The sequence below is a fragment of the Ips typographus genome, linkage group LG3 (assembly GCF_016097725.1).
Source record: "Ips typographus isolate SLU linkage group LG3, UJ_Ityp_2.0, whole genome shotgun sequence".
Taxonomy (NCBI): Eukaryota; Metazoa; Arthropoda; class Insecta; order Coleoptera; family Curculionidae; genus Ips; species Ips typographus.
In genome coordinates this window covers 12,747,560-12,764,687 of record NC_138424.1, presented here as the reverse complement: position 1 = coordinate 12,764,687, position 17,128 = coordinate 12,747,560, and the positions used below count along the sequence as shown (strand labels likewise).

Sequence of the window (17,128 nt, the reverse complement as noted above, 5' to 3'; positions counted from 1 at the left end):
TATCTAGGAAAGAAACCCCCGCAGAAAATGTTATTATTATACAAGCATTGCTGAACTATTTAGGTTAATCAGAAAAGGAGATTTGTTAGCATTATCTCTAACTTAAAAGGCTCATTTATGTTTCCATGAGAAAGATAATCATTTTAGGAACTTTTTATAATGTTAAGTGCAAGTTTATAGTTATTATACAGCAAGTGACTTAAACCATTTTTTATTCAATTTATATTTGTTCGAGTGAATAAACCGGTTTGTCACGTGTTTTATACAGTATTTTATTAAATTTCGACTTCTTATATTAAAAAAAAACTAAAATTACAGTTCTATTAAATTTGCACCGCGCCCCGTAGATGTAACATTGATGTTTGTTTGTTTACATCTGTAAATAGGCGAATGTCATTCAGACTGATTTAATAGTTATTTATACAGCAAGTGACTTAAACCATTTTTTATTCACGAAAAGAACAACTAGGTCCACAAGTGTAGCGAGTGGCCTAAGCTCTTCGAGTGAATAAACCGGTTTAAGTCACGTGTACACCTTTGTGACTAAGTATGTTCAGGTCAATTGCGTGTGACAAGTACTACCAAGTAATCTTCATAAAACGTCTCATTAACTCAAAGATAACTAAGGTAAAATGAGTTTTTATTGAATTATTTTGTTATTTATGAAGCAAATCATAAGTTATTATACATGACTGAAATCAGAATAAAACGTACTATTTGGTGGGTTAAAAATCCAATATGGCGCCCATAAGAAAAAATAAAGTTGATGATGGCTGCCAAAAAACGAAACGTCGTGTGGCAAATTTGAATCCATCATCGAAGAGCTGGGAAAAAGTGGCAATGAAAAGGTGCTTTTAGTTTTGGAATATCTCTTCAAATAAGATTAGAAATAAACAAAAACAAAAATCAAATTTTCAGTTTTTTTCGGATATCTTCGGAAGTACTCGGAAAATCGAAATTTTTAAAACGGCATTTGGTTGAGCTTTACATTGCGCAACTTTGCCCCAATTTAAACTTTTTCGTATCTTTTATAGTTTCCGAGATCCCAATGGTGAGGACGAATTTGAATTACCTGCAACGTTTTTCGAGATATTGACGCTTAAAAAATGACGTTATCAGATTTTGGTATGTCATAGGTTCTAACCAAAATGCGATAAAGCAAAACGGCTTGCATGTTCTTAACTAAACATTTAAGATCCATTGCGTGGTCATATTAAAAAAACTGACAGGTCTCTATTTTTTTGCTGTTCCAGTTGGTTAAGATAAGCATGCTAGCCGTTTTTCTCTAATTCATTCTTGTTAGGAGCTATGACACTTTAAAATTAAAAAATGTATTCTTTCAAAAGTAAATATCTTGAAAACCGTTGCAGTTATTTATCATAACTTATAACTATAAGTTATAATATACCAGGTGTCCAAGAGCACCCTGGACATAGGAGATTAACATGGGAAAACGGTTTTAATTTTTTTGCGCCTGTACGGTTGATTTGATTGAAAAATCGTATTAATGAAAGTTGTAGTACCTATCACGGACTAGTTTTCTGTATTTTTTCGGATTTCTAACTTGAGCCCTTTCGTCGTAAAACACGAGCAAAAATGCGCAAATTTTAACTTTTTACCTGCACTGTATAAGCGGTTGTCGAGCAACCGTACCAGCAATAATGATTTGTTTACTCGTTGCCCGACAACCGCCTATACAGTGCAGGCCAAAAGTTTAAATTTTCTCATTTTTGTTCGTGTTTTACGACGAAAGGGCTCAAGTTAGAGATCCGAAAAAAATACAGAAAACTAGTCCGTGATACGTACTACAACTTTCATTATTACGATCTTCCGATCAAATCAACCGTACAGGCGCAAAAAATTCAAAACCGTTTTCCCATGTTAATCTCCTATGTCCATGGTGCTCTTGGACACCTGGTATAATAATATATAATAAATATATATACTTATAACTATAAGCTATACTTATAACTATAAGTTATGATAATTGCAAAATTTTTGAAATCAATTGATATTCAAAACTACAATAATATACAGGATGTTATTAATTTAAACTGTTACAAATGTAACAAAATAATGATTTAGGAATAACTGATTTAGAATAAATGGTTTAGGAATAACACTATCACGTCTTCATAAATGAGTCAATAGAGAGACAAAGAGTAGAGACAACAAGTTTGAATTTGACATATTATGAAGAAGCAAACGTTTACAAACGCTACATTCAAAACATTTATGTTTTTATATTACTCTGTTACGCCACTACATTTTACTTTGATTTTTGCTATATATCGGTGGTGTTCACGGGTAGACTGTATCAGTGAATAATAGCCGAGAGTATTGACTCATTACTCACGGGTAGATAATGGATATTATTATCTATTCAAAACTAGTGAATAAAAAGCATATTATTAAACTTTCATAGAAAAAATACTTAACCTTTACCTATGTTTACACTACTGTGGTTGTCAAATGTCACAATGAATAATCATAATAAAAACAATAATAGTTATTTATGTATTAAGCGCGCAAACCATGACTTTTATGCTCTGAGAATGAAGTTTGCTGCGCGACACAAAGTGGAGCGCAGCAAGTGGAGCCCAGCAACAGTGTTCGGATCTCCAACAGCACGAACATTGAGAACTACGTCAACGAGTTGCAAGAAAGATTACTGAACATCCATGATCTGGTCAGGGAAAGTTTGAATCTAGCTAACGACAAGATGAAAGCTCGTTATGATCTTGGGGCCAATTCGGGAGGGTTCCAGAAGGACGATAAAGTTTGTTTGTTTAACCCTCACAGGAAGAAAGGCAAATCACGAAAATTAACACCAAGTTTCGGAGGGACCTTCCTCAAATCCAGGAAAATGGTCCATCTGGACAGACTCAAGAAATACCAAGGACTAGATGAAGCGGATCGGGACGATCAGCAGAGGGGGACAGTGTTACGGTTTGGGCCTACTATGCTCGATACTACTAAAGTAGGCCACCGTTAGAAAGCGATACACCGAGAAGCATCTCCGATGTTCGACTAATACGATCTGACTTCCGATGTTCGACGATAAAAACTGACTTCCAAAATAATCAGTAATAAAGTGGTAAAAAAATAAAATAGGAATTTGACTTTTTCGGTATTTGTCGGATATCTCCGGATGTAATGAAAATGTTTTAAATTTGTTTTTAACAAATTATTTAGCAATAAAATGCGCAACTTTGTCTCCATTTAACTAAAGCTCTACCAACTATGGTTTTTGAGATAGCAACGCTAATGCATCGAAATTGTAACAATTGTAACCCTGTATATTATACAAATGTAAGACAATTTATAGAATCGATGCTCTTATGCGAAAGATATCTATTCGTTTAGAAACCGGGCATTATAAATTTAAATTGGTTGCCCATTCAGGATCCTTTTCAATTTGGAATAATTGAAACACTTTTGGTGTCCAGAAATAAAAGTGACAAAGGTACAATTGTCCTTAAATTTGATGATAATAGTTATGTTCTTTATTTATGATTATTTCTAAATTTTCATCAAAATAAAAAAGTAGAACTTGTTTATCACATCTGGCAGATTTTCACCCTTTCTGTACTTGAAGGGAAACTTGACCTCTATTGTGGCATCTGACCGCACAAAAATCCACAAGAATCCAACTTAAAAGATTCAAAATAAAGGTTACAACATATCCATAATATTGTAGCACCAACCTACCATAACCTAGTTGGCTCAACATTTAAGTTAAATGCAACAGAAGACATGTAATCAGCACTTTAAACAAGTTCCTTTATGTCAGGAATAATGACCAAAGATTCTGGCTTTAACAGTCATGAAAACCCCACAATATTACTCCCAATTTCCTCCCGAAAGGTTTTTTTTTTTCAGGTATATTAGCCTCAGTAGCCCTATACACTTTCTTCTTGGGGTATATATCTGCTAATTTCACTATTAGCTTCTAAATCTTCAGACGTAGAAGGTAAATTCCATGCATTCTATGTCTGTTGGGCTGACATGATAATGTCCATAATATAAAACTGCAGCCATCTGATGGCATACAACAGTACCTCGGGGGCAAGTGCAATGAGCTTTCTGTACTCCAGTTTTTAAATCAAACAATATCTAAAAACAAAACACTTATTTCATCAAACTACAAATAAAGTAGTAATATTTTGAATTTATACCTCAACACTACAAATGTTTTTTTTCATACTGGCTTTCACTTCCTTCCTTCCTTTGATTGTTATCAGTACAATTGAACCCAAAAAGAGAAACTTTTTTTACGTGTTCACTACTGTATGCATTTTCTCCCTTAGCCAAATACTTTTTATTGCCCTCAAAAAAGTCAGAAAATAAGTAGAACTTAGTAACATGGTTTTCACCCACTGCAATTAAACATGTATTAAAGGTAACAGCAAAGAGAAATCACAACTAGTACACTTAAGCTCGGTTCTCATGTATCCGGAATTATAACGGAGCGCGGGGTGCGGAATGAATGCTTTTTACGCACGGAAAACTACTTGTCGTTCACATGTGACGAGTGACACAGCTGCGGAATGGTTGACGGAATAGTGTTAATGCAAGTGGGTTTTACAGGCGATTTTGTCCTTGACTGTCCTTTCAAACTGTCTTTCTAGCAGTTCAAATTTTGACACTGTTTTTCTAACTGACTATACCCGATTTTTTAGTGTTTTTGTAGACTATTGGATAGGAAACCTTATTAAATTATAAGGATTCCAAAAATGTGCTTAAAACTGTAATTTTCACACCACAAATGGGTTTTACAGGCGATTTTGCCCTTGACTGTCCTTTCAAACTGTGTTTCTGTTAGTTCAAACTTTGACACTGTTTTTCTCTCTGACCGTACTCAATTTGGTAGTTTTTTTAGGTTAGTAGATAGGAAATTTAATGAGGATTCCAAAAATGTGCTTAAAACTGTCATTTTCTCACTCCAAAAGTGAGTTTAACAGACGATTTTGTCGCTGACTGTGTTTTCAAACTTTGGCAGCACTTTTCTCCCAAACTGTACCGAATTTAGTGATATTTTTTTAGGCTATTGGATAGGAAATTTAATTAGGATTCCAAAAATGTGCTTAAAACTGTCATTTTCACACCACAAATGGGTTTTACAGGCGATTTTGTCCTTGACTGTCCATTCAAACTGTGTTTCTGTTAGTTCAAACTTTGACACTGTTTTTCTCTCTGACTGTACTCAATTTGGTAGTGTTTTTTTAGGTTAGTAGATAGGAAATTTAATGAGGATTCCAAAAATGTGCTTAAAACTGTCATTTTCTCACTCCAAGTGAGTTTAACAGACGATTTTGTCGCTGACTGTGTTTTCAAACTTTGGCAGCACTTTTCTCCTAAACTGTACCGAATTTAGTGATATTTTTTTAGGCTATTGGATAGGAAATTTAATTAGGATTCCAAAAATGTGCTTAAAACTGTCATTTTCACACTACAAGTGGGTTTTACAGACGATTTTGTCCTTGACTGTCCTTTCAAACTGTGTTTCTGTTAGTTCAAACTTTGACACTGTTTTTCTCTCTGACTGTACTCAATTTGGTAGTGTTTTTTTAGGTTAGTGGATAGGAAATTTAATGAGATTCCAAAAATGTGCTTAAAACTGTCATTTTCTCATTCCAAGTGGGTTTTACAGGCGATTTTGTCCTTGACTGTCCTTTCAAACTGTGTTTCTAACAATTCAAACTTTGATACCATTTTTCACCATGACTGTACCGATATGTTTTTTGTTTTTTTTTGGCTATTGAATAGGAAATTTAATGAGTATTCCAAAAATGTACTTAAATCAAACATTTTCTCACTAGAAGTGGGTTTTACCACCGATTTTGTCCCTGACTGTCCTTCCGAACTGTGTTTCTTTTAGTTCAAAATTTGACACTGCTTTTCTCCCAGACTGTACCACATTTTATACGGTTTTTCCAAGTAACTGATTAGGAAATTTAATGAGGATTTCAAAAATGTGCTTAAAACTGTCATTTTCTCATTTCAAGTGGGTTTTACAGGCGATTTTGTCTCTGACTGTCCTTTCAAACTGTGTTTCTGGCAGTTCAAACTTTGACACTGTTTTTCTAACTGACTATACTCGATTTTTTAGTGTTTTTTTAGGTTAGTAGATAGGAAACTTAATGAGGATTCCAAAAATGTGGATAAAACTGTCATTTTCTCACTCCAAGTGAGTTTAACAGACGATTTTATCGTTGACTGTCTTTTCAAACTGTGTTTCTGCCAGTTCAAACTTTGGCAGCACTTTTCTCTCTGACTGTACCGAATACCTATTGTTTTCATTAGATTGGCAATCTGAAGCCAAGCCTTCTTCAAGGCATTATTATCCTTGTGTTGAGGGTGCTTAGAATCCCACAAAATGGGGTAACTTTGGACAAAATCAATTAGCGTAGTGTTAAAATCGTTTTCGTTCATCTCCACGGACATATTTGTTTTGCTGTTTCTGTTTTGTTTTCTGTCCCTGTCATGAATGTCATGATTACGACGTTTACTCAATAATACGTTTTTGATACTATTACTTATATATTTCTAGATAAATTTTATCTATACAGGGTGAAAATTTATGTGGCTAACCAAACTTACCTTTTTTAAATGCGATGCCATAATTTTTATTGCAAACTCGGAGTTTTTGAGATATTGAGCTCAAATTTGGAACACAACTAAATCCTTAAAGCCTCGATAAACATCGTTTGTTTTTATTAACAGGGTGTTTTTTCTGACACTCTGTATCTTCGAAATGAAGCATTTGCGGACCTATGTTTATACGAACTTTTTTGCTTAAATTTGTTCAAAAATGTACTTCTTAAAGTTTGTACAAGTTCTTAGTAAACACCCTGGAACTAAAATTTACTACACACCAAATTTACAAAACAGCAATTATTAAATAACTATTTTCGAAAAACACAAACACATAAAAGTCACCTAAAATATTGTTCATTACCAACACACGCAATACGTACAGGTTTGGTAATCGAAATCTCGTAATGTATTAATACTAACACTCGTTAGTAGACAGCACTAATTAGACCGTTAAACGTCATTGAGGTTTCGAGCCGCGTTGTCAGATGTTCTTCTTTATCAGTCAAATCCGAATACTTTCTAACTCATAGAGTTGAGTACAGATATCACCAGATGTTGCACAACAACTATCTGGCATCAAGTTGACTATATTGAATAAAGGTTTTGTTCTTTGGTTATCAAGCCCTACAGCCAACGGCCTCTCTGATAAGCCGTAATACGGCGAAACCGGTCAGAGGATTGGGATTGAGAAACAAAAAACCAAACCTCACCATTTTTAACCAATCAAATCGGTGTTTACCGAATGATGCGGCATTAATGGGGCTGTTCCTAAATTTGGGAACGCCATTTGTATTTTCTAATTCATAGAGTTGAGTACAGATGTCACCAGATGTTGCAGCAACTATTAAAACCCGAAGATTATATAAATTTTGTATTTTTTATGTCTATTCAGAAGTTTAAACAGTTTTTTTAACAGACAGATTTTAATAACAATATTACTCAATATTGAGTATTTCCTAATCCCTTTGAAAACTGCTAAAACTTTTGTTGTCTAAAAGCAGTTCCATCGCAATAAAAACTGCAAACTGTATGTACAGGGGGTCTCAAATTCGATGGTTTTACGGGGTTTTTACTAACTCCAAAAGTAGCAAAATTTGAGCAATGCGGTTTTTGCGAACCTTGTGCTCAATTTTCGCGAAAGGAACAATGGAGCAGTCATACCTTCTACAGCTGCCCCCGTTTCTGAGCTACAGGGTGATTTTAAAAATATGGCAATTTTGAACCCTCCTCGCATTTTCGTTATTATTAGCGAAGCAGAAGAACTACTACAACTAGTTTTTTTGCAGCTCAGAAACACCGAATGGAATGTGGCTCCAAAACTTTCTGATACTTGTAGATATATCAGTAGATCCTTAACTTTAACAGAAACACCGAAATGGAATGTGGCTCCAAAATTGTCTTCTGATACTTGTAGATATAAAGTAAATCCTTAACTAGAAGCTTTTAAACAGTTTTTTGCAGCTAAGAAACACCAAAATGTCACCAGTGTGGTTCAAACTGTCAGTCAAGATTCATGAAAATATTACAAAACATTCTCAAACGGTTTTAGCAGGTCATAAACACCAAAATAGTAGATATTAGTGGATTCTGATGCTTTAGAATGTCACCAGAAGTTTGAAAACTGTTTTCAGTTGCTTAAATTCACAAAGTTGGGAAAAAAATTGGTTAAATTTAAAGCCCTCTAGCGGCCAAACGGTTTAACCTTCGAGTAAAAAGAACAAGTATCAGGAGGTAACAATATACCCCGTTTGTGCATAAAGCGACCAAAACGGAAGTCGCCATCTTTGTGAATGACACCGATTGCGCATTCGCCTACTGCGCAATTGAATGAAACTTTTGAAAACTTCTTAATTAAAAAAAAATCTGGCAATTCGTAAAAAAATTAGATCAAGAAGGTCAAAGTCGTATCAGACATGCGTCCCAGCAATACGAATGCATTTTGAAAGCGTCAAACTCACTGATGACGTTCAACGGTTTTATTAGTGCCCTCTACTATACCTTTTTTCTCTGCAGCCAAGATCCTGATGGTAATGCTCAAAAAATCGACACACTTAAAAAATTACTGACAAAATTTTTTCCTTAATGTGCCATTTAGTATGTTTGACTAAATTACATTTTAATGAAAAGCACTGTCCACAATCGTTACATTCATAAAGTTTTTTATTGTGAAGTGACGAATTGCTATAACTTTCATTCATATCACTTTTTATTGAAACACATTGTTTATACTCTTCACATTGATAAGATTTATCGGTCGCATGAACTCGTAAATGGTATTCTAAATTACTTTGATGCAAAAAATGTAAGTTGCAGTGATTGCATGTATGCAGTTCCTCTGCGAAGTGCCATAGTGAATGTCTCCGAAATTGTCCGTATATCGAAAACGGTTTTCCACACTTATCACATTTATAAGGTTGTAAACCAGAATGAACTCGACTATGGTTTTCTAAAGCAACTTTTTTTGAAAAACGCCTTTCACACTTATCACATGCATAAGGCTTAATCGCAGTGTGAATTCGTAAATGGGTTTTCAAATATTGTGGTTTTGCAAATAATTTTCCACATATTTTACATTCACGAGTTTTGGTGTCTTCGCGATTTTGCAAGCGACGATACTTTTTTCTTTTTTTCTTTTTCTTCTTGGAAGATAGAATTTCAACCTGCATTTGATACGCTGCCAGTTGAGTTTTAGCCTCGTTCTCTTCTTTCAAAAAACTTTTACCATCACATAACGGATCGGAATCAATACATTTTAATATGGTTTGCTGGTTGGAACTTTCAGTACAAAAAACGTCTTTTAAACTGATTTTGGGCAGATCTACTGTTAGCCTAGTGTCTGTTTTATAAAAGTTTTTAAAATCTGGTTCCAGTACGCTAAAGTCGCAAGAGTCTTCAAATACATTATTATCACATGTGTTGGGCCATTTTCCATGACTTATAAGGGCTAATTTTGTGTCAAAATTCTGACCGCAAGCGCTGCAAGAATAGCTGCAACCTTCTTGTTGTACATGCCAATTAACTTCTTGAACATTACAAAAGTTTAGGTCACATCCCACGCAACTGTATCCATTAGGTTGGTACATTGGCTCCTCTTTAATCACAATATTATCTTCGTCATTAAACATGTTCAGATCAGTCCACCTACAAAAAATATCACTTAGTACAAAGTATTTATATTCCTAATACTAAAACTTCATGCAGTAGAAAAATTATTAATAATCTTTATTACTGTAATATTGTCACAAAGAAGGGGGTAGCAAGGGTGTCCTTACTTGTAAAAAAACAAAAAAAAACTAGTATCCGTATATTTCTCCCAGCTTCTTTATTATTAGAAAAATAAACTTCACTGTTGAAAATATAGTCTCGTCTAGTTCGAGTACTACTGAATGCGGAACTAAATTTTTGTCATATTTTTAATATACATGTATATCCGTATGCCAAAAATGATTTCCTGTTAATATTTTAATATATTAATAGGAACGATGAACAATTTCATTCGAGTTTAATATTGGCTAGAATACCGCAGGCCAGAGTTTCCACTTCTTTATCACTGGCGATGTCAACATATTTGACGACTCTTAAGTGTCGAAAGTATTGGTCTCTGTTATGAATAATTTGGGGGGGGGGGACTTTTCTATCTAACAACCTTCATATACTTATCATCATCATTTGCCCCTTTCACCTCTATTGTGGGACCTCCTCCAAACGTCTATTGTTTTCTCTATCTCTTCTTCTTCTTCTTGTATCCTGTGCTTAGCCACACGCTGGCGATGGTCTGTACTCTTCATACAATGTGCAGAGTGCCGTTCTCGGCTCTTCAAAATATGGTGGCTGCGTCGCTGATGTTACACCACTCCCGTATGTTTCTTAGCCAGGCTGCTTCCTTCCTGGGTCTCAAAGCCCCTATTTTCTCTTATAAAATTAGTTCCGGAAGGTCCACATTTCAAACGCCTCGATGCGGTTCAGGGTTCCAGCTTTGAGAGACCACGTTTGTGTGTCGTATAGTAAGATGGGTAATATGTAACACTTTACTACCCGAAGTCTAATTGCTAACGGCAGACTATCTTTGTTCTTTATCTCTGGCTGTTGCAATCCAATTTGTTGTTATCCTCTTCAGGTCATCCGTCCATCGAGTTTGAGGTCTGCTTTTTCGGTCCAACGCCCGCCCTCCATTCTAGTAATGTGTCCAGCCCATTTTCATTTCCTTGTATAATATTCTCTACTTTAGTACGTCGGAGTGTATCTTAATTTCTCACTCGATCCTTCGGGATCAGGCCAAGTATCGATCTCTCCGTTTGTTCGGCTTTGGGTTACCATTAGTTTTACCAACTATCATCTAAAAACCAGGTAGAAATTAGTTCCTTATAAGCCAAGCGAACCAATATAGGAAAAGTAGATCGTGGGTTCGAGTCCGACTGAATACGGAACAAAATTTTATATGATTAATTACACAAAATAATTGTATTACGAAAATTAATTATGGTTTTTATTTCCTATTATTTAAATTAGTAACATTTTTAATAACTATATTATAAGGCGTTTTCGGACACTTTCTCGACAAAATCACCCGTTCAATTACCACGAGTAAGGTAAGTAAGGTAAGTAGTCTAGGTTAATAAAATTATTAAAACTATTAACCTAGACTAATTAATAATTATTATTAATAGAATTATTAACCTAGACTACACTCTTCCAGTGCTTTTTAAATGTGAAATTGATGTTCTATATGAAAAAAAGTTCTGGTATAACACATGTTTTCCATATTGAAAATAATTTAGATAAACGAACCTCCTCGATTTTAGTGGACTGCTAAGTCTTCAGATTTTTCTTATTTGTACTGTTTTCATAACCGATCGATGCAGTTTCCGGAAGACCACCGGGTATATGTAGAAATCACACACAGTGCGCTTTTTTACAGCTGTGCGTTTTGAATTAATATTTTTTTTTTGTAATTTTATTATTGAATTCCTTGTTCAATTCCAATAAAAAAACCCCTTTTATTATTTTTTGCTACGACATACCGTTTTCGAGTAAAAAAAACCGTCTTAATGCGTGCCTAAAATTAAATGCTGTTTTAATTTAAAATGTCAAATTATTAATACTTAAAACAAAGGCGGCTGAAATCTTTAGTTTTTGTTTATGTCTGTTCATAAGAAATATCATGGCAGTTAGTTAACATTAAATTCAAGTTATTTTTTATTTTGTTTTTCACTAAAACTTTGACACCCTGTATCTTCGTTATTGTTATATTTCGAAAAAACATCAAACGAAAAAAAAACTTATATTTTGAAACACTATTCGCAGGTGAAAGGAAAGCCCCAACTTTGGAATCACCCTGTATATCCAATAGCAAACAACAACTGTGCTTAAAGAGGGTCATTACGTAATGGAAAACTATGCGTAATTAGCTTTTTACAATAAGGTCGTAGGTAAAAGTAAAAAGCGATCAAATTTGGTACAATGACTTGAAACGGATGCTCTTTACCGGGTCTTAAAGCCACCTACAAAAACCCTTCATTGTAATCAATTATCATCCCTTTGAGCGAAGTCCAGAGGTATAAAAATTAATGTAGCTCAAAATAAGTGAACCAATTACCGACACGGATAGCTTAGAACAAAGTTACTTTGTCAAGTAATGAGTATCAATTTTATAAGTACCAATGAACAAAAACTACTAAAGTAAAATTACGTTGAAATTACTTCAACGGTCTCAGAATTATAACAAAAAACACGATTTTTGAAGCTGAACTTTGGAGGGCTGTTTTTTCCTGGGAACGGGTTCTTTTAAAAAATGACAACATGCATATCTACTTATTTTTTGAAGGGCGAACCACTGTTGCAGTTCAATGTTTATAACATTAACTATCCATTTTTTGCCCAGATATCAGTTCTGATACGTCAAAACTCCATTATTTCGTAGAGGAAGTTTCAATTAAGAATTTTACCAAATATACTTTCTTTTCCAAATTGAACAGGGAATTTAAAAAAAAAAAACATTTTTGAAAAATGTGTAGTGACGTAGAAAATGAGGCGGACAAATAAAAGACCATTCCCCTATATCTACGCAACTACACAATTTTCGACATGCGTCGTCAACATCACATAATGACTATTAATTTCATAAGTGCTTGTTCCAAATATGATAAAAAAACCTACAATGTAATTTTGAAAATACGACAACTTGGAACCCACCTGGGCCCTAATTCTTGAAACCGGGGAACGGAATTTTCAAGAGAAGGTTTGACAGAATATAACAGCAGAGGCTGACAATGGCGGAATCCTGTCACATTCTACAGACCTTTCTCTCGATAACTCTCCTCGTTCAAGAATACGCACCCTGTAGTATTTTCTTCAAGATTTTTTAGCGAAGCTGAAGAACTAGAATTATTGGTTTCCTATATAAAATTTAACGTAGAATCCAAATATTTAATCAGTTTTTCCTTAAGTACATCGCTACTCGCATCGCTATTAAAGATGTTATGTTCTTAAGGAACGCACTTGTGTGGGACTTGATGGATGTCATCCGGGAAAAATAAAGATTTCAATTTGGCACGTTTTATAAGGACTGACTGAATACTTTGTTACAAATTCATTAGTTATTAAGTTGTGATTAAATGGAGTTATTAAGCAATTGAGGATATTCATTACACGCCCTATTCCGAGCACAACAGTTTGACGACGAGGATATAGTACGGACCTACAATTCCATTACATTGCTGGGACTAGAAACGTGGAAGTACATTGGACCTAGCATATTACAATGGCCACAGAACAACGAGATACAATACACTCAGTACAAACTGTATTTTCAATCGAATCCTACGATCCTCAAAAGAAGTTCGACCGATGGTTAATGAGGTTAGAAAGTGCATTTAATGTGTTCACAGTTCCTATAAATAAGAAAGCAGCCTATTTATTACACTACATAGGTCCTGAAGCTTATGATGTTCTATGTGATAAGATTTCTCCAGAATTACCATCTACAAAGTCATATGATGATTTAGTGAAGATAATGAAACAACACTACAATCCTGAACCTTTGGAAATTGCAGAACATTTTCGGTTCCTTCAGAGAAAACAGAGAGAAGGGGAATCATGCCAGGATTACCTCACAGCTTTACAGAGGCTGGCTACAATTCGTAACTTTGGAGATTACTTAAAAAAAGTCTTGAGGAACCAGTTTGTTTTTGAATTAAGTTCTCAAAATATTCAGAGTCGGCTATTGGAGCAGAAGAAACTGACCATTGAGAGGGCAATCGAGAATGCTGTAAGCATGGAAACCTCAACAAGAGATGCGGCTCAGTTACACAGTTTTAGTTACCAAGTACATCAACCAAGTACATTCTGTGCAAGCTCAGGAAAGTATAAATGTTTCCAGGTTTAAGCAGAAACCATCCATACGGGAGAATAGTAGATCTAATTCTAATTTTAAATGTTTTAGATGTGGGTCAAATAAGCATTTGGCCAATGTATGCAAGGCTAAAAGTTTGAATTGTTCAAAATGTAATAGGAAAGGGCATGTAGCACAGGTATGCATGAAGAACGGCAACAGTACAGGTAAGCAACAAGTTCATGATATTGAGGAAATATTGGCTATACAGGGTAATTCAAATTCGACCCTCACCATTGGGATCTCGGAAACTATAAGAGATACGAGAAAGTTTAAATTGGGGCAAAGTTGCGCAATGTAAAGCTCAACCAAATGCAGTTTTAAAAATTTCGATTTTTCGAGTACTTCCGAAGATATCCGAAAAAAACTGAAAATTTGATTTTTTGTTTTTATTTATTTCTAATCTTATTTGAAGAGATATTCCAAAACTAAAAGCACCTTTTCATTGCCACTTTTTCTCAGCTATTCGATGATGGATTTAAATTTGCCACACGACGTTTCGTTTTTTGGCAGCCATCATCAACTTTCTTTTTTCTTATGGGCGCCATATTGGATTTTTAGCCCACCAAATAGTACGTTTTATTCTGATTTTAGTGATGTATAATAACTTATGATTTGCTTCATAAATAACAAAATAATTCAATAAAAACTATTTTTACTTTAGTTATTGGCTTTGAGTTAATGGGCCGTTTCATAAAATGTCATTATTTGACAGTACTTGTCAAACACGATAATTCGGACGATCATTAGAGCGTCAATCATAGTTAAAAATGTATCTAGAAAAGAAACCCCCGCAGAAAATGTTATTATTATACAAGCATTGCTGAACTATTTAGGTTAATCAGAAAAAGAGATTTGTTAGCATTATCTCTAACTTAAAAGGCTTATTTATGTTTCCAAGAGAAAGATCATCATTTTAGGAACTTCATTTTTTTCCAAATTTCAATTTTTTATAATGTTAAGTGCAAGTTTATAGTTATTTATTTTGGAAGTGACAAACCATTTTTTATTCATTCATATTTATTCGAGTGAATAAACCGGTTTAAGTCACGTGTCTTATACAGTATTTTATTAAATTTCGACTTCTTATATTAAAAAAAAAACTAAAATTACAGTTCTATTAAATTTGCACCGCGCCCCGTAGATGTAACATTGATGTTTGTTTGTTTACATCTGTAAATAGGCGAATGTCATTCAGACTGATTTAATAGTTACTTTGCAGCAAGTGACTTAAACCATTTTTTATTCACGAAAAGAACAACTAGGTCCACAAGCGTAGCGAGTGGCCTAAGCTCTTCGAGTGAATAAACCGGTTTAAGTCACGTGTACACCTTTGTGACTAAGTATGTTCAGGCCAATTGCGTGTAACAAGTACTACCAAGTAATCTTCATAAAACGTCTCATTAACTCAAAGCTAACTAAGGTAAAATCTCTAAAAGCTCTAATGATCGTCCGAATTATCGTGTTTCACAAGTACTGTCAAATAATGACATTTTATAAAACGGTCCATTAACTCAAAGCCAATAGCTAAAGTAAAAATAGTTTTTAATGAATTATTTTGTTATTTATGAAGCAAATCATAAGTTATTATACATCACTATAATCAGAATAAAACGTACTATTTGGTGGGCTAAAAATCCAATATGGCGCCCATAAGAAAAAAGAAAGTTGATGATGGCTGCCAAAAAACGAAACGTCGTGTGGCAAATTTGAATCCAACATCGAATAGCTGAGAAAAAGTGGCAATGAAAAGGTGCTTTTAGTTTTGGAATATCTCTTCAAATAAGATTAGAAGTAAATAAAAACAAAAAATCAAATTTTTAGTTTTTTTCGGATATCTTCGGAAGTACTCGGAAAATCGAAATTTTTAAAACTGCATTTGGTTGAGCTTTACATTGCGCAACTTTGCCCCAATTTAAACTTTCTCGTATCTCCTATAGTTTCCGAGATCCCAATGGTGAGGGTCGAATTTGAATTACCCTGTATATAGCAAAGAGCATGTTGGTTTTAGAAGTAAATTTACTGTGTCTCTACTTGTGAACAATATGCAATTTAGGTTTGAAGTAGATTCAGGTGCTGTGGTGTCAATTATTAGTTTCAGTACATATTCTAAACATTTTTCAACCTTAACCTTAAAAAACACACACATTAAGCTATGTAGTTACTCAGAGCAGGCTTTAGAAGTAGCAGGGTACATTGAAGTTAAAGTTAAGAGTTAAAGTTAAAAAGTTAAAATTAAAGAGATGTTGTTAAAAACTTAAATCTATATGTAGTACATACAAGTAAACAGTCATTACTTGGACGTGAGTGGTTGAGGCAGCTGGGTATTATCTTGTCTGGTGCCTCTGATGGTTTACAAGTTTCTGCCAGTTCAAAATTGGAAATATTGTTGTCTAAGTATACACATATTTTTAATGAAGGGAAAATTGGAAACATTATAGGGAATCAAGCCAGTTTAAACACAAAACCTGATGCAAAAAAAATTTACATCAAAGCAAGGAAAGTGCCATTTGCACTTCTTTCTAAAGTGGAGGAAGAACTTTATTTCCTAGAAAGAGAGGGGGTTTTAGAAAAGGTAGATAGTTCAGAATATGCAACACCAATAGTGCCTATTCTTAAAGCAAATGGAAAAGTACGCATTTGTGGAGCTTTTAATTGCACCTTAAACCCAAATTTGGTTGTGGATGAACATCCATTACCATCCATAGAAACATTGTTTGCATCAATGGCAGGTGGTGAAAAATTTACTAAATTAGATTTACATCCAGCCTATCTTCAAATGGAATTACGACCAGAAGACAGAAAGTATCTTACTTTAAGTACCCCTATAGGTTTGTGCAGGAGTTCTAGATTGATGTATGGCATTGCTAGTGCTCCTGCAATTTGGCACCGCTCAATTGAGAACATTTTGGGAGATATTGTCACGAAGGAAATAAATCAAATTTATTTCACTTGAACAGAAACTTTAAAAAGGTGGAATTTATATTACTTGAGCGGAAACATTAAAATTGTGGAATGCGGTCAGAGTGCAACTGCACTTATGATGCAATAGCTAGACTATGCACCGGAGTGTGACCGGACGCTGAGTTGCGAAATATGAGAAATATTTCCAAGTACCGAGGTTCGAAAGGTCGTCAC

The 17,128-nt window shown here is 34.4% G+C and overlaps 1 protein-coding gene across 1 annotated transcript; it reads right to left on the bottom strand.

The window, feature by feature from the left end:
* Nucleotides 1-3,483: 3,483 nt before the first annotated feature.
* LOC145726218 (uncharacterized) lies at nt 3,484-11,056 on the bottom strand. The gene is made up of 3 exons (XM_081975211.1): nt 4,179-11,056; nt 3,712-4,116; nt 3,484-3,653 (listed from the first exon to the last, which is right to left on the bottom strand). The coding sequence occupies exon 1, from the start codon at nt 9,723-9,725 to the stop codon at nt 8,652-8,654; it is 1,074 nt and encodes a 357-aa protein (XP_081831337.1). The 5' UTR covers nt 9,726-11,056; the 3' UTR covers nt 3,484-3,653; nt 3,712-4,116; nt 4,179-8,651.
* Between the last annotated feature and the right edge of the window lie 6,072 nt (nt 11,057-17,128).